The 27,407-nt window shown below is 46.5% G+C and overlaps 1 protein-coding gene across 1 annotated transcript in view; it reads left to right on the top strand.

Annotated features, from left to right (window-relative positions):
* Positions 1-27,407, top strand: part of DNAH1 (dynein axonemal heavy chain 1) — a 134,007-nt gene that overhangs the window by 46,740 nt on the left and 59,860 nt on the right. The window contains 17 exon segments of the mRNA XM_054178053.1: positions 2,788-3,031; positions 3,612-3,684; positions 6,056-6,230; positions 9,384-9,540; positions 10,060-10,192; positions 11,123-11,284; positions 11,789-12,041; positions 14,474-14,631; positions 15,436-15,647; positions 16,833-17,131; positions 17,929-18,079; positions 18,626-18,819; positions 20,783-21,008; positions 21,622-21,741; positions 23,797-23,879; positions 25,327-25,468; positions 26,617-26,772. Of these exon segments, the coding sequence (XP_054034028.1) occupies positions 2,788-3,031; positions 3,612-3,684; positions 6,056-6,230; positions 9,384-9,540; positions 10,060-10,192; positions 11,123-11,284; positions 11,789-12,041; positions 14,474-14,631; positions 15,436-15,647; positions 16,833-17,131; positions 17,929-18,079; positions 18,626-18,819; positions 20,783-21,008; positions 21,622-21,741; positions 23,797-23,879; positions 25,327-25,468; positions 26,617-26,772 (2,938 nt within the window).

Raw genomic sequence — 27,407 nt, 5'->3', positions numbered from 1 at the left:
TTCCTTTACCCAAGCAGCAACAGCCTCAGCAATCCACACCAAGCTCTGCCACACAGGGATGAGGGTCTGGTGTCACCCTTAAAGGGAGGGTGGGGAGGAGAGCCCTGGAGACTGTATGCTGCTCTTCATTTTGAAGAGTGGGGGAATGCAGAAGGTGCCATTGGCAGAGCTGAAGCCTGGGCAGGAGTGAACCACTTTGCAATAAACCCATTTGCTGTGCTGAATAAGAGAGAGAAAGTCTCCCTTCTTGTCTTTTAGACAACCTGGAGACCTTTCCTGAGAGCTGGATGGGAGCACAAAGCCACCTGGAGCGAGCTTCCCACCACACTCTGGGAAACTTTGCTGGACACCTGGTCGCATCCCAGCAGCTGGGGTAGCAGAAGAGTGGGATTCCTTTTGTGCTTAGGAGTTCTCCCATCTCTGTATCAGCTTCAGCCTGCTCAGCCAAGCAGGTTTACTCATCTGTCTGGGAGTTGCTGGAAAACTTTGTGGGCCTGGTTTTACTCTTTATTTTGGGTGGTATGTGTCAGGCTTTTTTGCAGTTACAAACACCAGACCCTCCTTCTGTGCAGCTGGGAGAGTGTGACAGATGGGTGTTTTTGAGCTGGACACTGAGTAGGGGGTTGTTTTATTTTGAGATAAGTGCTCAGGAGGGACTTTATGGAGGTGTGAGTGAATACAGAGGGAGCAAACCAGCAAAGAATTAGGCCTGCTGTGGGCAGAGTTGGTACACACACTTCCCCCATCACGGGAACTCAGCCATCGTTGGCAGCAGCCACGTTGTTTTGGATCTAGGCAGAGATTGCTAGTCCTGATAAATTGGGAGTGGGCTCAATCCCTCACCCTGATGAGGGTTCAGATGAGCTTGCATCCTGGACTTCACATTTTTTGAATTGGATGGGTTTAGGATTCTGTTTCCAAGAAGTAAAATTACATCAAGTCACATCTCCACCTCACCCCTGCTCCCAGGTGAAACATCAGGAGAGCCAACACAGGGCTGTTCCACCTTGCTGCCGTTCTCTGTGCCAGTGCAGCAGGCACGAAAGAGTCCAGCGGTGATTCATCAGGAATCCTTGGATCTTGGCTGATACCAATCAATCCTGCTGGGCTGCTAAAATAGATATGGCCAGAGCATAAAATAGCTAATAAAAACAAAATCCTCCATGGAAAATTCATTCTTCAGGGTATGAGGTTTCAGTTGGCATGCCAAAGAGAAGCTGAGAGAAAAAGAGATTTGAGATCTTTTGAGCTTGAAGAAGGGGAGGGGGTATTATTGATCTTGTCTCCCAGGTCTCTCCAATCTGTTTGCTTACTCTGTTTCACTTAAAGGATTCGCATCATGGTAACTTTGATTTATTATCTGATTTCTTTTCTGATTCAACCTCTCAAAATTGTGCACTGGCTTGAACCTGCAGTAATAACCCAGCACAGTTATTCCCTTTTACCTCCGGCAGGCATGTAATGCTTTCTCTGCTGCCTGTACCTGGTTCATTCTTGCAGACAGGCAGCAAGGTGAAAGGTAGAAAAAATTGCCCTCTCTGATCAAGAGTATAGGATGGGCAGAGTTTTCACTCTATTCAAGGGCAGAGCAGAGAAGGCATGACAGGAGAGGATGCTGTGTTGTCTTCTCCACATCAGGATGAAAGTCCAAACGGGTACCGTGCCATCTGTGACCTGCAAGACTTGGCAAGGTCTTTCTATTGCTTAGCTGTGGCAAGCTGGAAGACTCCTGTGTAGCACCCTGTGGCAGAAGCTTGGCTTCCAGAAGTGAGCAAGACAGACAAATAGGTCCTAGCAAGGGTGCAGGACACAAACTGTTAGTGAGGTAGGGCTGAACGAGGAGCCTTGGTCTAACTCTGAGCAGGAATTGACGAGTAAGCTGTATTGCACTTGGAGTAGCCTTGAGAGACACAGTGGAGAGCTTTGACTCACAGTTTATAGGAATAATCTTTCTGGGTAGGTGTGTATCGTTGCATCAGTGCAGGCTGGAGGGGCTTGTGTCACTGTAGCTGCACTAATTAGTTGCAGTAGTCATCTCTGTGTTTAGACAAGCCTAAAATCAAGAGTTATATTATGATCATGCCAGAAGTCCGAGGGCTGCTCATAATTAGTATCTCTCAGTGCACAAAGGTTTTGATAAAATAAGATGTAAAGCTGTAATATTTGCCTGGACTTGTGTCTCCCAAGGTGGAAGGGTAGAAGTTATTTGTAAGCTGAGATCACCAGCAAAAATATCTCCTGCAGGAGGAGAGAGAAGGGAGCTTCTGGCTGTATTTTAATGTTCGTTAGGCGATGCTTAAACATTTCTCCTGAATTATTTAAATGAAAGAGTCAGGCTTTACACCTGGGACTAGCTTGTTGGTATCTAAGCTATAGACTGCTCCCACTGGAGTGAAGTATGATGAGGATTTAAGCGATTTGGGTACAGCACTTCTGTTGTAGTCCCAGTATACTCAAATACTCCTGGCAGCCCCTTTGTATGCTGCCACAGATCTGGGAAGCCCCTGCTGCTCCAGGAAAGCAGTTTTCAAAGCATATGCTGCTGGTTTTCCCTCTCCAAAACCCATTTGGAATAACAAAGTGCTCTCTTTCCCCAGGGTTAGTGCGACATTGAGTCAGCCACCTGAGACCAATAGGCCCCAGGGCACTTCGTAGCAAAGCAGGGTGTCAAACCTACGTTGTAAGCCACTCATCTTCTTAGCAAGTCAATGATATCCAGCATGGTGGGAAGGTGTGGAGGGGTGCCAAAAATAGAGTAACAGGCTCAGTGTCTTTCCACTCTAACAGGCCAAGGGTTGCATCACAGCATTATTCTCCTGAGAAGATGGACAAAACAAAGGATTTGATGACTTCTCTGGGTAGGAGACCCAACCATCCCAATACCACCGGTGAGGCTTCATCCCAGGACTGCAGTTCAGGGACAAGTTTGTTTCTCAGAAGCAAAAAACAGGGGCAAAAAACAGGCTCAGCCTCTAGACAAGAGACATCGTGCTCTGGTGACGTCGCTTCAGGAACCTCTGACACCTCGGAGGTAAGTGCAAAGGGTAAATGTTTTTTTCTACTGCTGTCCTACCACAGAAGGACTTGTGTTAAAACTGGTTTGAAGACATACAGCTTTCATCCCAGGTCCTAGCCCTTCATTTTGGTCAGAAGCCTTTGTGCAAGACCATTACCCTTACAAAGTGAGGCCCTGAGGCTCTTCCTGATCACAGATATGCTGCCTTCCTCAGTGGCCAGTGCTATCATTGTCATGATGTTGCCCAGGTTTAGGATGCCAGCATGGCGTGAGGTGGTGACTGCAGAAGATACTTGGAAGTAGAACCCTAATAACTGCCTAATTAGCCCCTAGAACACATCTTAAGCTGACATTGGGCTGCTGACATTGGGCTGCAGTCTGCTGACAAATTTCCTGTCTGTGCACTGGGCTGAAGTTTTCAGATATTTGTGTCTCTCTGAGCCTTTTCTGACCATTATTCACAGTCTCAGTTGTCCCTAAAGCTCTGGTAAAATGGGTCTCAGTTTAGGCTCTTTCTCTCTCATAACCCACCCTCCCACTGTGCTGCAACTGTGCTTTGTTATCTCTGACACTTCTCTCACATGCTGCATTTCAGGAGGTTTATCCTTGCCCGCGTGTGTACTATTCGTTGCTGGATCAGGCGTACATGTGGGGCAACTGCCCAGATGGTAAGTGTGCCTTCGTGACCTGGCAGGAAATGGAGCCATAAGTCTTCAGGCTGCTTAGAGTGAGCATGCTGGGAGCTAGGCTGGTGACACTAGGTTAGTGCTCTGCTTTCATTCTCCTCTCAGTGCCCTGGAATGAGCTGCTTGAACATCCCATGAAAAGTGAATTTCATTTAGAGGTGGGGCAAAGTGATGAAATTGTGCTTCCTTTACTCCCAGGTATATCCAGTCCCCCCAGGACTCAGGGTGGACTGCAGTGTTGCCTATGGGATTTTTGATCCCATGGGCCATATGCACTGAATTTCTTTGTGTTATCATTGCCTACAGAGTCAGCAATGCCCCAGGGCCTAAGTGCCCAAAATCACGGTCTTCTCTCTTTTTGTCATTCTGCTTCCAACTGCAACCCACAGTGGCTTGTTCTCCCTAGATGCAAATGGTCTTTGTGTATACAGAGCTGCTGGTCCCACTTGCTTACAAGAAGTGGGTCTATATTTTATTATGGGTGCTCAAATATAGGGACAGAGTATGGCTGAAAGGTTTGCCAACACTCTTCTGGCCGCTATAGCACTCGTGGAGATATGGATCATAGGCTGGCAGCAGGTGGGGAGAAAGCGTGTGTGAAAGGATTTTAGTCTTGGAGAAAGATGGTGTCTATATATACCACCTTCCTGTGCTTAGAAGTGGCATTTATTTTCCTGAGTGAGGACAAATGACTGCATCCTCAAGTGAATCTTGACAAGCTAGACTCATCCTTAACAAGTGGAGACAGATCTCTATTTATGATCTGCTGCTTTTTCAGGGGGAAGAAGCTATCAAGCTGGAAATGTGAATGCAAATGAAACACTAAGTATTGACATAAATGGTTGAAAGTGCACAAAGTGCCATGATGGATGGTGTCATGGATTTTGTGACAATGAAGTGACAAAATTGGGGCAGCTGTGCTGCCTGACAACAAATATAAATCAGGGCCATTCTGTAAAGACCCCAAGCAAGAGATAAGCAGGAGGCTAAGGAGCTGCATTTTAGGGATTCCTCGAAATTATCATGAGCATGCATGTTGATATGGACAATGCAAATAGGTAAGGTCATTTTTGTTCCTCCATTCTTGAGAGTGGAGGAGAGAGAGAAGGGAGCCACTTCAGCAGCCATTTCCTTTAGACCCTAAGCAGGCGGTATGTAGCTACAAGGGTTGAGGCAGAGGCCATTTAAGAAAGGCAAAAGAATGACCTCTTAGAGGAGCCTTTCCATACTTGGATCATCCTGAAACATGTCTGCCTTCAGCATTATTGGCTGTTCTGCACAATTACCTTGAAATCAAGGGGTCGCATCCATGACACAAGCAGAAGCATGTGGGCCATGGTGAGGAGGTCGATTCAAAGCTTGATGTCCAAAATACTCACTTACAAGCCAGAACTTGAAGTTTCTCCTTGGTAGAGTGTGAAAGTTCATCAAATGAAATGCTTTCACTCCACTAAAATCTATTTTTAGCTCAATGCTTGGCTCTGTCTAGGGAATAGTGCTCTTTAAAGCTTGCATGCAATTACTTAATTTAGGTTAAGCTTCAAATTCCCAGTTTGCTGCTGTTCTATTATTTGCAGCTTGTTTAGCAATATAAACAGTTTGGTTTATTTATGGGGTAAATGACATGGTTTAATTTCAGGCAGTTCTTTGGAATGTATACTTTTTGCTTAGTGCAAATTTCCATTGAAAACATTTGGCCAAATCATGAAATGGTTTGCTTTATAAGTCTTTTTCTTTTTTTTTCTTGCACCACTGCTGATATGAGTGGGAGGTTCTTTTGAGCCAAAACTGAGGAGGGTTTTGTCCCCAGTATGGTGTTAATAGGGACTTCAGCGCATAAATGTGACCTGAGTAGCTTGTTCTTTCCAGCGGTATTCAGAAGTCCTTTATCACCATCTTGGCCAAGTTCCTCCCAGCTATGACTGACTCTTGGTCTCAGGATACCCCAGGGTGGCAGGAGAGCCCCACCCCTTTCTGAGAGTGAGGGAAGCTGTGTACTGGAGAAAGTAACTTAACCATGGTCATGTAGAGAGTCTGTAGTAAAGCTGGGAGCAGAACAGAGCTCCTTGGAGCCAGGGCAGTGCCCTACCTCCTAGTAAGGTGCATGACAGTAATTCTCAGTGGGGGCTTCTGAGCCATCATTTTGATACTGGAAAACTGTAATGATATATTTCAGCAGGAAAAAATATCTTACTTAATGTTTCCCATTTGATGTCTGCTTGATTTCGCTCACAAATCTAGTGAAGTGACTTCTGCAGGCAACCCAGGAGACAGCACAGTCCTCCTGTGTGTGTGAATGTACAGCAAAGTGATGTCTGGGTGGTTCAGATCTGTGCTTCTCTTTGTCTCTTAGTCACAAGCTTCAAGATGCCTGAGGACTTTCTAAGCATCCTGGATAAGCAAATGATTGGACCAACCACTAGGAAGATCAAGAAGTCACATTTCCCAGCACAATCGTTTCTGCCCAAAGTGCAGATTCCCTTCCAAAGACTTCCAGGGCAGCTCCCTCGGGCAATTGAAGTAGACAGGTAAGAAACCAGAAACTGGTTAGAATAGAATAGAATAGAATAGAATAGAATAGAATAGAATAGAATAGAATAGAATAGAATAGAATAGAATAAACCAGGTTGGAAGAGACCTTCAAGATCATTGTGTCCAACCTATCATCCAACACTACCTAATCAACTAAACCATGCAACCAAGCATCCTGTCAAGCCTTGTCCTGAACACCCCCAGCGACGGCGACCTCACCACCTCCTCAGGCAGCCCATTCCAACAGGCAATCACTCTCTCTGTGTAAAACTTCCTCCTAACCTCCAGCCTAAACCTCCCCTGGTGCAGCCTGAGACTGTGTCCTCTTGTTCTGGTACTGGTTGCCTGGGAGAAGAGACTAACCTCTGCCTGACTACAACCCCCCTTCAGGTAGTTGTAGACAGCAATAAGGTCACCCCTGAGTCTCCTCCAGGCTAAGGAACCCCAGCTCCCTCAGTCTCTCCTCATAGGCCTGTGTTCCAAACCCCTCACCAACTTTGTTGCCCTTCTCTGGACTCGTTCCAGCAAGTCAACCTCCTTCCTGAACTGAGGGGCCCAGAACTGGACACAGGACTCGAGGTGCGGCCTAACCAGTGCAGTGTACAGGGGCAGAATGACCTCCCTGCTCCTGCTGGCCACACTGTTCCTGATGCAGGCCAGGATGCCATTGGCCCTCCTGGCTGCCTGGGCACACTGCAGGCTCATGTTCAGCCTACCATCAACCAGCACCTCCAGGTCCCTCTCCGCCTGGCTGCTCTCCAGCCACTCTGACCCCAGCCTGTAGCTCTGCATGGGGTTGCTGTGGCCAATGTGCAGAACCCAGCACTTGGATGTGTTCAATCTCCTGCCCTTGGACTCTGCCCATCTGTCCAGCCTGTCGAGGTCCCTCTGCAGAGCCTCTCTACCCTCCAGCAGATCAACTCCTGCCCCCAGCTTGGTGTCATCAGCAAATTTACTGATGATGGACTCAATGCCCTCATCCAGATCATCAATAAAGATGTTAAAGAGCATGGGGCCCAGCACTGATCCCTGGGGCACACCACTAGTGACTGGCTGCCAGCTGGATGTGGCACCATTCACCACCACTCTCTGGGCTCAGCCTCCAGCCAGTTCCTAACCCATCGCAGTGTGCTCCCATCCAAGCCATGGGCTGACAGCTTGGCCAGGAGTTTGCTGTGGGGGACAGTGTCAAAGGCCTTGCTGAGGTCCAGGTAGACTACATCCACAGGCCTAGAGACAATTTTACTGAATGGACACAGCAGGTTTGGGTGCTGATTTTTGCTTTCAGGATGTGAGATGTCAAAAATCTTCAGGGAAATGCTAACCTGTAAGGCAATGCTCTTCCAAGCAGGCTGTATGTATCACAGTATCACCAAGGTTGGAAGAGACCTCAAAGATCATCAAGTCCAACCTGTTGCCACCAACGTCATGACTAAGACCATGGCACCAAGTGCCACATCCAATCCCCTCTTGAACACCAGGGATGGTGACTCCACCACCTCCCTGGGCAGCACATTCCAATGGCAAATGACTCTCTCTGTGAAGAACTTTCTCCTCACCTGGAGCCTAAACCTCCCCTGGCACCATTTGAGACTATGTCCTCTTGTTCTGGTGCTGGTTATCTGGGAGAAGAGACCAACCCCCTCCTGGCTACAACCTCCCTTCAGGTAGTTGTAGAGGGTGTCTCGGTCCAGAGAGGGAAGGAGACTAGTTCTTTTGAATATTCCCGTGCTGTGAAATTAATCGGCACAAACGAGGCCAAAATATCAACAGCTAGACTATTTATTACATACATAAAATGGAAAATGGAAATAAGAAGGGGAGAGGGAGAAGATAGAGAGGGAGAGAGAGAAGAGAGAGAGAGAAGAGGAAAGGAGTTATATTACCACACCCCTCACCCACCCCAAGACAGTTTGAGTCTGTGGAGGAGAGGTGCTGCATGAGGTGCTGGGTTTGTGCTGAGGCTTTGGCTGGAGATGCGATGTGATCCCTCTGGGCAGCCTGGGTCTGTAGAGAAAGGGTGCTGAGGCTTTGGCTGGAGAACAGATGAGGTCCCTCTGGGCAGCGTGGGTCAGCTCCATGAGTAGAGGACATGGAGAGAGGGTTCAGTCTGCTTCCTTCCTTCTCAGCGGCATGGTCCTCCTTCAGCGTTTTTCTCTCTGCGTTTTTCTTCCCTCCATTGCGGTTTTCTTCCTCTGCGGTTTTCTTCCCCCTGAGCCAGTAGTGGTCAAGTCTTTTATACAGTTTTTAGTCCTTAGGTATGTGTCCAAGCATTGTCCCTCAGGAATTCAGGAGCCAGGAAATCATAAGTATCCAGATATCGTTCCCTAGGAAGTCTTTTGGTGTATTCATGTGAGTTTGGACAGTGGTCTGGATGGAGTGTGGGGGGGGGCCTCCGCCTCCTTCCTCTCCATCTCCCTGCCTACCCACTTATCACACATCAGAAGACAGGTGGAGAGTCCATTGACTCATCACCCTCCCTTCCTGGGGGTATCTGATAGCTGTCTTGAAGGCGTGATGGCTGGGTCCTTGGGTCATTGTTATAGGCCAGCTGCAGTCCAGTGTTATCACGATGCAATCGCAAGGTGATTTGCATCCAGGATTGGTACTGTCTGGGCAAGCAGCAAGTGATTTTATCTTTGTTGAGTCACACCAGGAGTAGACTCTTACAGAGGGCAATAAGGTCTCCCCTGAGCCTCCTCTTTTCCGGGCTAAACAATCCCAACTCTGTCAGCCTCTCCTCGTAGGGCTGTGCTCGAGGCCTCTCCCCAGTCTCATTGCCCTTCTCTGGACACGTTCAAGTGTCTCGATGTCCTGTCACAGGGAGTCCCCAAGACAGCTCAGAAGACAATATATTTTTTAAAATAGTGTTTATTTAGGGTTTTTTTTCTCATCCTTTTTAGTCTCTGTTGTTGTCTATTCTCTGTTATGTCCATGATATATTGGCACTGTAGTGTGTGTGTATAATTTATCAATTGGACTAGGTGATCCCTTCCAACCCAACTATTCAGTTCTGTAGATGAAGTACATGCATAAGGAATATGCTCCAAAACTTTATTGGTGGGGGTCCACAATCAAAACGTGGAGTTACAGACATGGGAACTCTTCCAGGTGCAGTAAGTGGTTATTTCCCCCTCTGATCAAAACAGGAAAAGACAACTATACCTCTCCTCTGATATTGCTGAGCTCTTAGCCAGCAAGGCGATAGACTCCAATGAGCTGATGCCAAGGCACCATGACCCTGACAACATGCCAACTATCGGGGAGAGGAAAGATCCTGTCTTTCCCATCTACCTCCCATTAAAGGTAAGAAAGAGAGCATGTTTGGCACTTGTGATCTTTGTCAGTGTTTATACCACAGGATGTTTCTGAGAACTGCAGGACACTTAACCATCAATTGTACAACTGATAAAACGAGGAAATGCTGGGTTTGGGCTCTGAAGGATCTCTACCAGATGCTGAACATCTTCTGCAGGGTGCCCACAGCTTCCATTACAACTACTAGTCCTTAAGGGTGCTCACTGTCATTTGTGTGCCCAAAGAAAAGGTGTTGTCTCCTATTTCTTTCTGGATGCAGCAGACAGCAATATTACTGTGTGAGACCTCTCCAAGTGGTGTATCAGCTCTGCAGGAAATGGCTAGAGGTACAGATTGCTGTCTGGGAGAAGACTGTTGGTCAAAGATCAGCACAGCTTTGACACTTGGACTGTTTTCCCTTTTCATAGTGCATTTAGGAACTGTACATTCATTTCCCTCCCATGAAGTTTTGTATCAGGTATTCTGTCTGAAGGAAGAGGCCATTTCACTCATGTTCTGGCTTTTCAGGTGTTTGATGATACGGAGTATGACTGTCAAACTCCAGAAGAGTGGATCTTGCTAGGACTGGAGCCAGGTTCTCAGCATAGAATGCCAGTGCCTGGAAAAGCACTTTTACCTACAGATGATGTGCTGGGACACGGTAAAGCTTGAATGAGTTACTGCTCCAGCAAGACAATGCCTACAATTCCAGGCCCATTCAGCAGAAGGGAGCATGTAGATTCTGACAAATGCATCTCTGAGCAGCAGAAAAGCAATTAACTCCTTCTGACCAGGCTTAGGCAGACAGAGCCAGACCAGGGATCTTGACAGCTGTCAGTTCTGCCCTGAATGGACTATTTACACTTTTTAGAAGTAGCTTCTGACTTTTGCCCTGTTTTCTGTGCCTTAGTGTTAATGCAGTCAGAATGTTGCTTCATTGACATGTAGATATTATCATGAAGTTAGTTGTTTGTACTGAACACAGTACGTTCTGCCTGGATTTCACTGGGTGTGCAGCATCAGAAGTCAATTGCAGACTGCAGTGGAAATCCAAGTAGTAAATCCGGGGCAAATTAAGTGCTGTGGACATCTGTTGTTTTCCTGTCACTCAGAGCCTTCCTAATGGAAGGTATCACTAGGTACAGCTGTATTGGTTCTTGTCCAGTTGTGGCTGCAGTTCCTATTGACACATCTGCACTTTAAAGCATAGCAGCTGGCATGCAGACTGACTGCAGCTCTGGGGCAGCCTTCAGAGGCTTGGCTGGATCTAGGGATAAAGGAATCAGGAAGCTGGAAGAGAAGATGTTGGGATATGTGGGACCCAAGTATGAGACAATACCTGCCTGAAGCAGGCACTGGTAGGATAGCCCACAAAGAACCCACAGAGGGATGGAGAAAAATGGAAAATGCTAAGTTGTCAAACCCAAGTTCAGCGTTTAGTTGATCACAACAGAAAATATGTGAGATTAACTCAGATTCAAACTAGTAAATGGATTTAACTGTGGCCTCACCAATCTGATCAGGAAAGTCCATTTGCTGTAGTCTCTAGGAGAATAGACTAACCTTATTTTCTAATCCTTGATTCTCCCAGAGGATCCCAAAAACCAGACGTTAATCTACAAGTGGATGGATGTTGGTGTTCTGGATTATGACAAGGAGACAGAGCTCTACTTGGTCCATAAAACAGATAAGGATGGGCTGGTACAGGATGAAGAGGGGAGACCCATTCTCAATGGAGGAATAACTCCAGAAGGTGTGTTTCATGTAAGGCCTTTAGGGACCTAATGAGAGCCAGTCTATAATCTATGGTGGTCTTTGGTGGAGATGAGAAGGACATCAGGAAATCATTTACTTTCTCTCCCTGTTACCACTCCTGACATGTCTGTTAAATCAGTCCTGTAAAACCTCTAGGGAAGAGAACTCCATACGTTGATTGGACAACCTGTTTGAGGGCTTCCCTTTGGAGATACTTCTCCTTTGTTTCTCATCTTTCCTGCCTTAAATGATGGTCTCTCTGGGCCAGTGCCATTTTGAGGGGATATGTCAATAGATTAAGATCAAGTACCCCCCTTTTGAAAAGTTTGGAGATGCTACTCATTCCATGCTTCTTGTCTCTTGCTGTCCTCAGCTTTGGTCCTTCATTTTGATCACCGGTAAGCCAGCCCAATTATTTAATCCATCAAAGAGCTGCTGCCAGCATTGCAAGTGATTTTGTGTTCCCTTGTAGACCCTTGTAAGCTTTACTTTTGTTTCCCAGGGAGAGCCCCATTGTTGCCATGTCAGTACTGGGTGCCACGAGTTTGCCTGCTGTTTCTGGCTGAAGATCCCCGGGTGTTTGCAGAGCGGGTAGCTTCCGCTCACAGCTTGCGTAAGAAGACAGAGGCACTGATAAGGTATCACCAGTATGTGGACAGCATGCCCACAGATGGACAAAACAGCATCAGTGGGAGAAGCCTGGAGAAGATAAAGCTGTTGGCCATGAATACTCCCAAACTGAAGACAGATGAGAGGTAAAGCATCAGATGTGTATCTGAGGTCTCAGCCTTCAGTCCATTAATACTGCAGAGCTTCACAGGGATATAAACAAGTGGCAGTGGTGGCAGATCTTCAGTATCCAACTGATAGGGGAGGTTTAGGCTGGAGGTTAGGAGGAAGTTTTACCCAGAGAGAGTGATTGCCCACTGGAATGGGCTGCCTGAGGAGGTGGTGGGGTCGCTGTTGCTGGGGGTGTTCAGGGCGAGGCTTGACAGGATGCTTGGTGCCATGGTTTAGTTGATTGGATAGTGTTGGATGATAGGTTGGACACGATGATCTCGAAGGTCTCTTCCAACCTTGTTTATTCTATTCTATAGCTTGTGGATCTCATCTGCTTTCTAGCCTGTGCATACTTCCATCATGCCCAGAGTGGCAGCAGTAGTAGGTAGGAAAAGAGCCCCAGGGACACATGTACAGGATGGGTGATCTGTCAGTACTCCCAGATGAAGCAGATATGCTTCATATGCAGATCCACTGAGCCATGCTTACACCTGCAGTTAAGTGGCCTTCAACAGCAGGAAGCGTGGACAGAAATGGTGTGGTTGACCTTGCTGTCTCCCTGTGCTTTCACAAAACAGATCACTCATTGCTGAATTGATCTGCAGACCACCAGCTGTCTCCAGAGAGCTGTTGGTGACTCTTCTGCTCATTAACAGCTGCTAAAATCAGAAGACGATCTGCACAGCACGATGTAAACACCTGGATATAATCGAGTGTCTCTTTGAGATGCAGTTTGTATCAGGAAGGCATTTTAAGAGTCCCTGGGCTGATGAATCATGAGCCATTGGTGGTGTCGCTGGGAATTAGCCATGACTGATTGCCCTGCTCAGAGACAGGAAGGTGTGCAGGTCTGCATGGTCTGCCAGCCTAAACCGGAGAGCAGGAGAGGAATTAGTCTGTGTTCGTGAGCAGAAATAGAAGTATAAAGAAAAGTACTCTGCCTGCTTTGAGGTAAAAGATGATGATTTCCTAGGGCAAGGTTTCAGCACTTAAACACATCTTAGCTGAAGAAACTGCAGGAGGCAGTAGGCAGAACATCTCAGATAGCCCAACTTTTCCAGAGCTGACAGTGAGCTGCTTCAGTTCTTGGCTTTTTCTCCTCAATGCTTCTCCCTCTGTGCACCCTCAGTGCAGATTTTGCTTTGATCTGAAAGGACATTTACCTCTGTTATCAAATGTCCAGATGGTAGCTTAACTGGCCACTTCATTGAGAAGAGAAGACTGAGAGGGGATCTCATCAATGTGTATAAATATCTGAGGGTCTCAAGTGGAGGGGGCCAAGCTCTTTGCAGTGGTGCACAGTAATAAAACAAGAAACAACAGGTTCAAGCCTGAACATAGAAGATTTCACATCAACATGAGGAGAAACTTCTTTACAGTGAGGGTGACAGAGCACTGGAACAGGCTGCCCAGAGTGGTTGTGGAGTCTCCTTCTCTGGAGGCTTTCAAAACCCACCTGGATGCATTCCTGTGCAGAATACCCTAGGTGATCCTGCTTTGGCAGGTGGGTTGGACTCAATGATCTCTTGAGGTCCCTTCCAACCTCTGATGTACTGTGATACTATGATTGTCTTCACAGCTGTCCTAATGCCTTCAGTAGTAGGTGAGAATAGAATAGAATTAACCAGGTTGGAAAAGATCTTTGAGATCATCGAGTCCAACTTGTCATCCAGCACTATCTGCCTGCATCAGAAATAGTGTGGCCAGCAGGAGCAGGGAAGTCATTCTGCCCCTGTCTTCAGCAGTGGTTAGGCCACACCTTGCCTACTGTGTCCAGTTCTGGGCCCCTCAATTTAAGAAGGACATTGAGACTTTTGAACGTGTCCAGAGAAGGGCAATGAGGCTGGGGAGAGGCCTCGAGCACAAGCCCTACAAGGAGAGGCTGAGGGAGCTGGGGTTGTTTAGCCTGGAGAAGAGGAGGCTCAGGGGAGACCTTATTGCTGTCTACAACTACCTGAAGGGAGGTTGTAGCCAGGAGGGGGTTGGTCTCTTCTCCCAGGCAATCAGCACCAGAACAAGAGGACATAGTCTCAAACGGTGCCAGGGGAGGTTTAGGCTCAAGGTGAGGAGGAAGTTCTTCATAGAGTTGTTAGCCATTGGAATGTGCTGCCCAGGGAGGTGGTGGAGTCACTGTCCCTGGAGGTGTTCAAGAGGGGATTGGATGTGGCACTTGGTGCCATGGTTTAGTCATGAGGTCTGTGGTGACAGGTTGGACTTGATGATCTTTGAGGTCTTTTCCAACCTTATTGATTCTATGATTCTATCTAATCAACTAAACTATGGTGAGCTTCTGGGTCAGCAGAATCCAGGAGTAAGGGAGTGAAGGGTGGTTGTTGCAGTAAAGCTACAGACCCACCACTTCTGCTCAAACACCATGGATTATCATGGTTTCCATCTCTTGTACCAGGCTGTTAGACTGCATGTGCCGCCTGGAGGCAGAAGTGGCATTAGACTATGAACGCACCATGAACAGGATGGCCTTTGACAGAGTCGTCACATCCAAACCAGAGACCTTTTTTTATGTCACATTGCCAGAGAAAGAGAAGGAGAAAGTACCAGAGAAAGGTATGGGACACAGTGAAGCAGTTTGAACTCAGCAGGATTGTAGGACCTCTTGTCTCTGATAGGATTGGTGTTTTGTTTCATAAACTTTCAGGTTCATCATAATGATTAGGGCTCATAATGGGCAGCAGCAGGAGATTATGTGTGACTTTTGAGCATGTCTGCTGCTTTTTAGGGTATGTTAGCACATTCCTGTTCCCTCAGTGTAACTCCTTACCATCCATCAGCTAGGCTGCAGTGACTGCCCGTGTACCCTTAATGGCACCAAATGCATGGCAGTCTCATTGGCTTAGCTGTCTTCTGCTCGGTTCTGGCTGCCCCCCTTTTGCTGTGGTCAGCTGTGGCATACCTCAGGTGTGAAAAGAGGGCTCATGGCCCTCTAGAGTCCCAAACTGGAGGAAAATGATGGCAATGAAAGGTGAGTGGGCATATTTTCTGCACTTTGATCTTGCAAAAATTGGAATACCTTGAGGTGGTTCACAAGTGGCCTCTCTCAGATGAGGTGATTCAGCTGCACCTTAAGGCCTCAGTGGGAAGCTTCTTCAAGTCCCATGTTCTTTCTCATGGAAACTTCATGAGCCAAAGCCTCAGGAAGGTCAGACACCAAGGCAGTCCCTCAGCCCCTAGTGGGAACCTGCAGAAATTCTCTCTTTAATCCAGCCCTCTGCTGATACTTCTACATGATAATGCCTGTGCATGAGAATCCTTTTCACAAGCTCTGCCCCAAAGGGAGCTGTACTCTTCTCTAAACCAGAAGCTGGGGTGCATGTTGCAGGCAATAACATGTTGGGGTTCTTTTGGTGCCAGGGCTCGTCTGGATCCCAGACTATCCTTTTTGTGAGCAACAAGAACGTTTCAGCTTTGCCTCGCTCCTGACCAGGCCAGAAGTCATCCTTCTCCTTACACAGGTGAAAGATGAGTGCAACAAGGCAGCTGCCATGTCACTGTTTAACTTAACCTTAACTGAGTGTGTCTGCTTGGAAGAGTTTGAACAGATCCAGATCCAGAACTTCTCTAAGGTGAGCAGGGGAAATGTGGTGGGTGAACATATGAAGCAGCCAGCAGGACTGTCAGCATGTATTAGACAGATGCAACATCTGCAGATCAATAACCTGCACACAGATGAGCTTGCAAAGGAGACATAGACATTGTGGGTGGGGCAGGGAGGAATCTGCATGTGTGTGTCAAATTTATTGGGATGTGAGGAGAATTGGCTGGAACAGCCATAGACCCTAGTTAACATCAGCCAGTGCTGACTATGCTTTCAGTCATGTGTTGAACAAGTGGCTACCTAGGGCTACAGCCCCTCTTTCCTTCTTTCCATCCCTGTGTAGATAACAGTCCTGGTTGGTACTCAAAAGTCTCCATTTTTTTCTGGTTTTATTTCCCCATCCCTTCATCTAAAAGGCACAAGAGCTTTGATCCCCCCCTGAAGCACTCTTGGAGGTAATACCTTTTGCACTCTGTTCTTTATGCAGTTAAATTACTCTGCTTGTAATGCCAGCAGACAGACTAGGACAAAAACTCTCACCGGAAGAATGAGGGCAGCACATTGCACCCTGGACATGGCCACACGGAGTAGCTTGCACAGGGTTCCACAATAAATCAGAGGACATGTGCTGGTCCTTCCCAGTCCCATGCTGTTTCAGCTAGGCAGTGCTGTCATGCACTTGGTGACTGGGGTTGTTTTATTACACACAGCAGCTGCCTGTGGAGCGAAAGTGACACTTGGTGGTATTTTAATAAATTAAACCACTGCAGACTGCTGCTGCCCTTGGCTTCTTCCCTTCTTTCTCCTCAGCTGTCAAGAGAAGACAACATTCTGTCCTTTACTTGCTCATCATACTGTCTACACAACTTTTTATGAGGGACCCTGACATAGGCAGGCAGCTCCAGGGATACTGCTCCATTAGAAAAGAGAACACAAAGGAAACACTGTGTATGAAAAGAAAGAATAGAGCACTCCTGGGTTTTGATACCAGGCTTTCTTTCTGTAGATCTTTTGTGAGTGAAGATGTGTTGCCAGGTTCAAATGCCACATGTGTTTGCATGGATTTGAGGGCTGCTGTTTACAGCTCTGAGAGAACAGTTGCCTTTCACAGCAGAGAAGGGTCCAGAAGCCCCACCCAGCTGCTAATCTCACCATACTGCTTTCCCATCAGCCCTTGGAGGATGACACAGCTTGCTTGTTTAATTTGGCCTAGGTACAGATGTTTCTCGAGGATACTTGGATCAATACTCTAAAGACTGCAGTAAAGAGCAACCTGAGAAATGCAGGCAGAGGCTGGTACAACCTGAAACAAAGACACTGGGATGCCTACCAGATGTCCAAACTGTGTAAGCTGATGAAGCGCATCACCTTCATGTGTCAGGACTCTCTGCGGTGTCTGGTCCGGGACTCGCTGATCAGCTTCACCCAGTTTATGCTGGATGCTTGCCATGGCATCCTGAATTGGTCAAAGGACATGGAATGGGGAGATGACCTCATCAGTAGTCCCCACAGGTAAGAAAGGGAGAGGAAAAAAGGGTGAAAAGAGCAGAAGGATGTAGTGCCATTTTCTTTTCTTACTATGGGTTTTGCAAGCAAGGTTTGCCTTCGCTCTGATGAAGCTTTGGGCTGGGCTGTTTCCCCTAGTCCTCCACCTGACAAGGTTGCTGGAGTATGGAAGAGTGACACAGGGCTGGCTGCTGTTAGCAGTGATTTCAAGCTGTTGTTAGTGATACGAGGCAACTTGTAAGAACCAAGGTCTGCTGCTTTTGACATATTGTTCTAAAAATCAGCCACTTCCAGCATTCCCTGGGGAGCAAATAATTACTACAAGCTTTTAAAAAACTTCCACTCACCTGAGGCCTTTTACCTTGAAATCAGTGGAAGTCTTGACAGTGACTGCAGCAGATCCTGAGCCATGCTGATAACATACAAGATTGGTAGATATGGAATATAACTTCCAGAAGGTGCATTTTTAGGAGTATAATGGAGATGCTGGATGCCAGGTTTAAAGAGCATCTGCAATTTTTCTGTAAAGCAGCTCCAATTCTCAACATAAATGTATGACTTTTGGGGATTTGGGTGTGTCATGATTGACACTTCATTCACCTTTGACAGGCAGGAGTTCTTAATGCCTTTACTGATAAATTCAGAACGTGGTGTTGCGTACCCTCTGCTGCATGGGATGGTTCTTGTCTCCTCTGCTTTCCCTTCCTGTGCAGTAGGCATTCTTGTACCAGCACTGGATAAATATGGTGTGTATCATTGTCTCAAAAAGCATCCCTGTTCTTCCTTATCTCTTCTCTCTGCAGATTTCACAGGAATCCACTCTTTGTAACAAAACTTGTGCTAGACAGCAGTGGTGTTCACTTCATCCCCTCTCTGGAGAGCTTTGAGAGGTCCCTCATTTCTCTGTTCAACAAGGGAATCCTGGTGACTCACACTGTCCCACTGCTGGAGAAGGTGAATTCTTCTATGTCAACAGTGATAGAGCTGTGCAAATCTCAGTGCTTTGCAGCTTGGCATAGACACCCCTCAGCTTGTACTGAGGGAGAGAGTTGCAGAAATCGGTAGCTGGGAATCCTGTGAAATTAATGTGGGCACAGCTTTATGCTCATGCAGTTCTGTTCTGATTTTGTTGGGTTGCTATCTCTGCTTTCATGCTGCAGGTTCTCTGGAGACATGTCCTAGGTAGCTTGGATGCCCTAAGATCATGGCAACTGATAAAAGCAGACTGATAAAGGAAAGAGCACCCTTTCCAGTGCTGTCAGTCTGCTGCAGATCTCTTCTGCATATGCATCCTTCTGCCTGTTACTGTCAAAGACCTGTCTCCCTAGACCCTCCTTCTTTGGGGGCATCATAAAGCTGATAAAGCAGTTCCTAGCACAATGTAGAAGGATGGACTGCATGACTTCCCAAAGGTACCACTAGTGACTGGTTTGCCTCTCTCCTGAGGAGACATGGTTAGCTCTGCTAGTCCTCTCTAGATCTCTCTCCTTCCTCTTTCAGTATGTGTTGGACAACCTACATATCCCAGGCACACCCTTACTGAACTCAGTGGGCTTGCATGAACCAAAAGTGGAGGAACTGCGTGAAACTCTGCGGTCTGCCATTCAAAAGGCACTGACTGTCCTCCAAGCCTATGCCAAGAGATATGAGAAGTACTTGGAGCTAAATAACAATGATGCCCACTACTTCTTAAGGTGAGTGGATTCTGACAAAGGCTCCTCTAAGCCAGATGGCAAGCCTTTTCAGAAGTGGCTTTGTGGATGTGTGTGAGAATGCAGGATCCTTTCTAGGACCTCAGATATGTGTAACATGCCACAGATGTGAGGTCTTCAGACACAGGCAATGGTCTGTGGTTTTAGAGGACATTGGTGCTGGCAGTGAGAATTTCTTTCTGCCTCAGACAGCAGTCACAATCCTGTCATGTTTGTAAGTGTAATTTGACATATTAATGGCCTTAAAAATGACTTATCCTCTTTGGAAATCCAGTTAGCATACTTGACTCTGACCTTCCTCAAACAGTGTCTGTTAACGTTCTGTAGAGAGCAACAGTATTCTTCTGTTTCAGCCTCATTGTTTTCACTGCCAGAGCTCTTTGCACCTCTGCTGTCCTTTAGCCTCTGTTACTTTAATGATCTTTTTAGCCCTCACTTTTTCTCCAAACATTAGGAGAGAAGCACTTTTTCTCTTTTGTTATCCCAATATAATCAGTTTACAAACCCTATCTGACAAATTGCTGAGTCTTCCCAGAATACACTGAAGTGCTTGACCTCCACCAAAGTGCCTCCTCCAAAGTGCTTTCATTTTGTCTCTCCCTCTTCTTTTGCCTTATTAGCTCTTCCATCTCTTTCTTACACTCCTTCTCTGCAGCTGTTCTGTGGTTTTATTCCACTCCGTACTTGACTGTTCACTAAAACCTGTTGTGGATTTGAGTCTCTCCCTTCTGTTGCTTCCCAGTAATGTTCTCAAGCTATTTGCTAGTTCCATGTATTTTTGTACAGACATCTTCTAAGGCTGGAGGCCTGTCGACACCACTACCTGCAGTGCAAGTAGGTGTGGGCAGCCTAGCTTCCTCTGCTGGGTAGAATAGAATAGAATAGAACAAACCAGGTTGGAAGAGACCTTCAAGATCATCGTGTCCAACCTATCAACTAATCCAACCCACCTAATCAACTAAACCATGGCACCAAGCACCCCACCAAGTCTCTTCCTGAACACCTCCAATGATGGTGTTTGTAACCATAGCATGAGGACACTGAAACAGAGCCTTCGCTGTATGCTTGTCAACCAGATAGATGGATTTCACATGGGGTGTCTTTGCTACTGTAGCTTCCCTTGGTCAGTTAAACGAGGTTGCAGTGAGGCTGGTGAGAGGCCTCGAGCACAAGCCCTACGAGGAGAGGCTGAGGGAGCTGGGATTGTTTAGCCTGGAGAAGAGGAGGCTCAGGGGAGACCTTATTGCTGTCTACAACTCCCTGAAGGGAGGTTGTAGCCAGGAGGGGGTTAGTCTCTTCTTTCAAGCAACCAGCACCAGAACAAGAGGACAGAGTCTCAAGCTGCACCAGGGGAAGTTTCGGCTCGAGGTGAGGGGAAAGTTCTTCACTGAGAGAGTCGTTTGCCATTGGAATGGGCTGCCCAGGGAGGTGGTGGAGTCACCGTCCCTGGAGGTGTTCAAGAGGGGATTGGACATGGCACTTGGTGCCATGGTTTAGTCATGAGGTCTGTGGTGACAGGTTGGACTTGATGATCTTTGAGGTCTCTTCCAACCTTGGTGATTCTGTGATTCTGTAAAGTTAGCCCATGTGCTTGACTGTGGTACAAACTCCCCTCTCTTCTTCTGTAGACATCTCTTTGGTGAGAAGGTCTAGAAGGCATTGGAGCCCTCTCAGTCTGTGCTGCATATGTTCAAACAGACATGTGGGCAACCTGATCGAGTTGAGGATGTCCTTGTTTATTGCAGGGGGGTTGGACAGGATGACCTTTAAAGACCCCTTCCAATCCAAACCATTCTCTGAATCTGTCTTTTAATAACAGCAAACATACTCAGGATGAATTTAATGTCTCGATCCCTTGGGCAGACCCACCTGGACATCCTGCATGTTCAAATAATCTGAAGGTTTATGTTACTTTTTTCTTACTTGGTGGTGTTTTTACTTACAGAGACTATGAAGAGAAATGTCCATCTGCCCAGGAGGTGAAGAGCATAGTAAACACATATTTGTCTGAAATGGAGAGCGTGTTCAACACATTACCTCTTTCTATTGTCATTGGTCCCTTTCATGTCGACGTAGAAGGTGTTAAGCAAAATCTGTCCAAAAAATACAAGGCACTTGCCACTTCCATGTTGGACATACTGGCTAAAACCCTCCATTTGCAGGTGGAAAGTGTAAGTTACTTGGTTCTATAGATATCTGTCAGTGTCTTGTCCTTCTGCTTTTGAAGTCTCTATGCTTGTGAAATTGCTCAAAGTACAGCAATTGAGGCCGTGTTAATGAAGGCATTTTAAAGATTGCATTGGAGTGATTATTAAAAACAAATTACTAGAGGGGAGATCTGCAGACTTAACCAAATCAAGTACCATATGCTCTTAATAAATTATATTCCTGAAAGCTGTAGCTCTTGAGATGAAGTTCTTCAAGACCTTGTCGTCTTCTGAAAATGTGGATTGAAAAGATCTGCCTAGTAGATAACCGGAAGATAACCTGCTTGCTCTGAGGATAACCAGAACACAGAGGGTTGTCCAAGTCTGTTATTGTCATCATTTCAGCCACATACATGTGGTCCCTCTTCCTCTTTTTTGGCAATCTCATTCCATTTGAGCTCAAATGAGATGGATGAGAAAGACTGTGGAAGGAAAAAGACGAAACGGGACTGTGTTATTCATCACTTTAGACCGCCTTCAGAATGGGAAGTGGGTGGATCATGGAAGGTTTTTCCAGTTTGCTCATTAGCAATTAATGACTTTTTGATGGCCTTTTCTCTGCTGTGTCCTCTTGCAGATCTGTGGTGTATATAAAGATGTCAGCTGCAAAATGCATAGGAAACCAGAGAGTATCGAGGAGTTGGCTGAGCTGCGGGAGTGGATGAAGGGAGTCCCTGAGCAGCTGGCTGTGCAGGAGGTAGGGAATGATCTCCTTATGGACAGGGGACACCAAGGGAAATAAGGAAGAAATTTGTCAATGCAATGTATGGTGTCTCAGAAGCAGAACTCCACTTTTTTTTTCACTCAGATGACTTTGCATGCAATGCTATCACATTCCCACCTTTGTATTTCTCTAAGTCCTGAGATTTGTGGTTTTAAATAGACATCACAAATCTAAATACCTGTGCAAAACAAAATAGCAGTTAAAAACTTTGCCTAAAAGACTTCTCTGTGGTATTTTTTTCCTACCTTGATGATCCATTCTACATTTGTGTGCATTTGTGTTGTTTTCAAGAAAATACTTCTGGTACCAAGTGCTCCTGTTGCTGTTGATGTATTTCTTCTCATAGGACATTCTAGCACTGAGTGATTTCAAAGTTATTCAAAGCGTAGGTCTTTTCCCAGCTGAACAAGTGGGGAACAAAGGCATCAAGCTGTAAGCCAACTTGTCCATGCCAAGGAATAGAATAGAATAGAATAGGATAGGATAGGATAGGATAGAATAGAATTAACCAGGTTGGCTTTGAGATCATTGAGTCCAACCTATCATCCAACACTATCTAATCAGCTAAACCATGGCAACAAGCGTCTCATCCAGTCTCTTCCTAAACACCTCCAGTGATGGTGACTCCACCACCTCCCTGGGCAGCCCCTTCCAATGGCCAATCACTCTTTCCATGAAGAACTTCTTCCTAACATGCAGCCTAAACCTCTCCTGGTGCAGCTTGAGACTGTGTCCTCTTGTTCTGGTTGCTTGGGAGAAGAGACCAACCCCCACCTGGCTACAACCTCCCTTCAGATAGTTGTAGACAGCAATAAGGTCTCCCCTGAGCCTCCTCTTCTCCAGGCTAAGCAACCCCAGCTCCCTCAGCCTCTCCTCATAGGGCTTGTGCTCCAAACCTGGGCAAGGGGCTCTAAATCCATTCTCCCTCTTCATGCAACAGAGAAGCAGTGTATATCACATTCAGCTTGTGTGACTGATGCCCTTCAAAGGCACCACATGAAAATGAGATAGAATCATAGAATTGTTAGGGTTGGAAGGGACCTCAAGGATCGTCTAGTTCCAACTCCCCTGCCATGGGCAGGGACCCCTCACACTACATCAGGTTGCTCAGGACAACCTGCTTTCCCAGGCAGCCAGCACCAGAACAAGGGGACGCAGTCTCTAGCTGCGCCAGGGGAGGCTTAGGTGAGGAGAAAGTTCTTCACCAAGAGAGTCATTCATCATTGGAATGGGCTGCCCAGGGAGGTGGTGGGGTCACCATCCCTCGAGGTGTTCAAGAGGAGATTGGACATGGCACTTGGTGCCATGGTCTAGTCATGAGGCCTGTGGTGACAGGTTTTACTCCATGATCCTCAAGGTCTCTTCCAACCTCAGTGATACAGTGAACCACGTCCAGCCTGGCCTTCAAAACCTCCAGGGATGAGGCTTCTACCACCTCACTGGGCAACCTGTCTCACCACCCTCATGGTGAAGAACTTCTTCCTGACATCCAAACTGAATCTATCCATTTTTATATTATTTTCCATCCCCCCTAGTCCTATCCCTACCTGACACCCTAAAATCTCTCTCACCATCTACTCTTAAGATACTGGAAGGCCTTGGAGCCTTCTCTTCTGCAGACTGAACAGCCCCAGCTCCCTCAGTCTGTCCTCACAGGAGAGGTGCTTCAGCCTCTAATCATTCTCATGGCCCTCCTCTGGACACCTTCCAGCACGTCCAGATCCTTCCTGTAACAGGGGCTCCAGAACTGGACACAGTACTCCAGGTGGGGTCTCACCAGAGCAGGGTAGAGGGGGAGAATCACCTCCCTTGACCTGCTGGCTATGCTTCTCTTGATGCAGCCCAGGATCTGATTGGCTTTCTGGGCTAAAAGTGCACACTGGTGGCTCATGTTGAGCTTCTCATCCACCAGCATCCCCAAGTCCTTTTCTTCAGGGCTGCTCTACACCAGGGAGCTGGAATCAGTATGGTCTAAAGGTGTTGTCTTTTCTTTTTTTATTTTTTGTCTCTTTCTCTCACCCTGTGCAGAAACTGATTAAGAAAGCCATGGAAAGTTACGAGATCCTGGAGGAATTCTTTTACATTCTTCCTGACGAAGATTTCAATGACAAGTGAGCACAAGGCATTTCTCCCACTGTCAAAGTGGAACACTTTGCAGCAGTTGCCATTCCTAGTGCTTCAGGGGCTGTGTGTCTTATCAGAGAGTCCAGCAGAACTTTTAAGTGCCTCTCAGGCTATATGAACACTGTATTCTTGATGTGAAATGTATAGAGAAGAAACGTGGGTTCGTGGTGTCTTCTGGCCTGGGGCAAGGCAAGCTGGTAGCTGTTAACCTGTTCAATGTGTTAAAATTCTTTTGTTTGTTTGGAGATGTTTGCAAGGTCTCAAAGTGCACAGTTTAGTCTCTGTCTGGAACTGAATGAACACTTCCAAGGTAGGAAGACTGCCAGCATTTTCATAGGAATAAAAAGGAACATGAACCTTGTGTTATTACTGCATTTCTTTTCCATGCAGTCTCTTCTTAGTTATTATCTTTGGCGATATTATTCATATTGAGGGGCCTGTCTGTGCCCCAGTAGTAGAGTCAGGGCACAAACAGAGCGTTACAAGTTCTAAAGTCAGCTCAGCCCTGGAAGCACCTCTCATATGACATCTACTTGGTCCAGTGTGCTTGCAACATGAGTGAGTCTCTGCAAAGTGCTCCTGAAAGGAGAACTATGGGATACACAGTGCAAAGACCCCACAGAAGCTGCAGGTAAGCAGCTCAGTTCTAGGATAGCTTAGTGCAGATGCAGCTATAAGGTTGCTAACCAGACCTCATGCAGAACTAGTAGGCAATAGCTGCATCCCCAGGCACTGAGGCCACCACAGGTGTGACCCAGAGCCCAGTGCTGCAAAGCTTGCATCTGACAGAGCACACAAGCTAGCAAATCCAGCAGGGTAACAGGCTGCAGCTGAGCAAGAACCAAAAAACTTGCCTTGGCATGAGCAGGCACTTTGTGCAACCTTTCCTGTTACCTGCATTACACTCCCCAGGACACTCTGCAGAAGCCTTGCTCTCCAGGGTTTGACTGCATCTGGGTTAGCCTGGCCCCTCACTGCCCTGCTTAACAGGAGACTGCCTTTTTCAGGAGCTCTGAAAAGCCACAAACCAAGACTGACCCCATTTTTTTTTTTTTCAGTTCCTTGTGAATACATTCAAAGACACACATTCCCTGTGGATGCCAACTGTTATTTTGCTGTCTCCTAGCTTTTCAGCCACTTGCTGGATTTGTTCCTTTTAAAAAGGCCCTCCACTTCTCCCAGCCCTCTCCATTTGAATAGACTAGTCACAAGGGCTGCATATCAACAAGAAAAGCTGGGGGGTGGGGGGGAAATTGTTTTGTTGAAACCACATGTGTATCTGTTGTTGTAAAGCTTCCTTGTTTAGTGGGAGTTTGTCATTCTGGGTTTTTCAACATTTCAAACATATGCTCAAAAAGCTTCTCTCTCTCTCTCTTTTTTTTTTCTGTCTCACTTTGTTTGGCTTTGTTTGTTGGTTATATCATGGGAGTGCAGGTGGGCTGCAAGTTACTGGCCAGTGAAAATAGCTAGGCAAACTGAGTCCATTCAACTCCAGCACCAGAAGGATGAAGACAAATTTCGCGAGTTGCAGGTTGAGAATTGGAGAGAATTTCAAGGCTACCTGGAAGAGATGCAGGTATTGAGCCACTGACAATAAACAGTCCAGAGAAAGGGGGCCTGGAAGTGCTTGTGATCAGCCAGGTGGGAATCTGTCAGATGAGATTCTAGGCAGGTTAATCTTTAGGTCAATGTATTGTTGGACCAAAAATTATCAAAATACCTTCCCTTTTGGTTTTGGTTGGTTGGTTAGTTTGGGGTTTTTTTTGTTGTGGGGGTGGTTTGGGAGGGGTTTTGTTTGTTTGTTTGTTAATTGGAAATTGAGGGTTTGGTTAAGAGTTTCATTGTTGTGTGAAAGACAATATTCTTTGTAGAAACAGTGATATTTTTCACTGGGAAGGTGTTCACTGAGGTATAATATTCCAGTTCCTGATGCTTGGGTAACCCATGCACCATCTTTTACTTTCTTGAATATTCATGGTGAGATTGTCTCTCATGACGTGCTACCATCAGGAGGGAAAATACAGCATTCAGGCATAGAACTCATCTTGTGTGAAAGACCCTGAAACAAGCAAAGTTTTGGAGCTGGGATACCTCTGGTTTTTGCTTAAACAGTCTGAGTTTTGTCTTTCACTAGAAACTCCTAAATACAGGCATAAAACTTCTCTATTGGAAAGCCTGCAGTCAGTGACCTAGTTCATCTTGGAAATAGCCTCCCCAAATGATAATACTCCAACACTGGATTAAAATAAAAACAGCAGCCCTCAGACAAAACCAAAACAAATAAGCAAAAGAAAATCACCTAAACAAAAGAGTAAAGTTGTTAGAGAAGCTTTGGATGTGTGTTATTAAACAATTCTTGGAAACAGAGTGACCTAGTAAGAGCTACCATTTTCACTTCCCTGATTCTGTAACTAATGGCAGTATAAATTCAGTAGCAAGAGATTTGGGCATAGACTTACTGCTTCTGCTCCTCAGGGATTAACTATTGTGGCAAAGGTGAAAAGCAGCTGGTCATCACATTTGTGCTTTCAACCACCTGGTCACTGGGTGTTGCTTCTCCTCACCATTTTCATTGTGGTCTAAACAGAAGTGGAATTGGATTGGGGGAGGTGAAATTGTAAGCACAAAAAAAACATCTTTGTGTAACAAAGAGCACACTAGGAAGTTGAGATCTCCGGAGGCAGCACTCAGAGCCCCATCTCATGCTTGCCTTTTCTCTTCCAGCTGACGATTGGCAGATTTTCTACCCAGGAAAACATTAATAAAGCCCATGAGATGGCTAACAAAGCAAGGGAGATCAGGGAGCAGCTGAACCGGCTTCAGAGCTTGGCAATTATCTACAACAACAGGGAAAAAATCCTTGGGATGAAAGTTACTAATGTAAGTACCTACAGGACCCTAATCTTTATTGGGCCTTCTGGGTGACAGGTAGAGCAAATAAAAACACATAGTTCCTCAGGAAGGAATCCTTCATGCTCTTTTGATTTGTATGGTGAGCTGCTCTGTGGTCCTGTACAGTGACCACACTGCTCCATTGCTCCGCTGTGCTGCAGAAGAGCTGATCCCAGGCGAATGTGGAAGGCTGTCCAAGCACATGATGCTGCCACTGGCACTCTGTGTGTCCACACTTAGGTCTGAGTGTCGATAATGAGAAGGAGTTGGATGGAGAAGGTCTTGAAGCAGCAGTTAAGATGCGTCAGATTCTGTGAGGCAGTTCCTGCAGTTACACAGATGTGAATGAGAGTGGTTGCACAGTGGTGTGCAGGCAGCTGGCTGGGCTCGAGGCATAGCATCTTCTCCTACGGCAACAGCTTATATAGTTGCAAACACTCATTTTGCCTGTGGCTGTTCAGCTGCCAATGAATCATTGTCATCCACATCCAGCTTAGTCTGGCTGCAGAGTAAAAGTGGAGTTCACGTGTTGCTTTCCTACCTCCCAGTCCATGGTACTTTTTCTTCCCTAAAAGGATCCGAGTTTTGATACTAACTGTGTGTGGGCAGCCCATCAAAATCTC

The sequence above is a fragment of the Dryobates pubescens genome, chromosome 1 (assembly GCF_014839835.1).
Source record: "Dryobates pubescens isolate bDryPub1 chromosome 1, bDryPub1.pri, whole genome shotgun sequence".
In the NCBI taxonomy this organism is placed as follows: domain Eukaryota; kingdom Metazoa; phylum Chordata; class Aves; order Piciformes; family Picidae; genus Dryobates; species Dryobates pubescens.
This window is presented reverse-complemented; position numbering and strand designations above follow the sequence as displayed.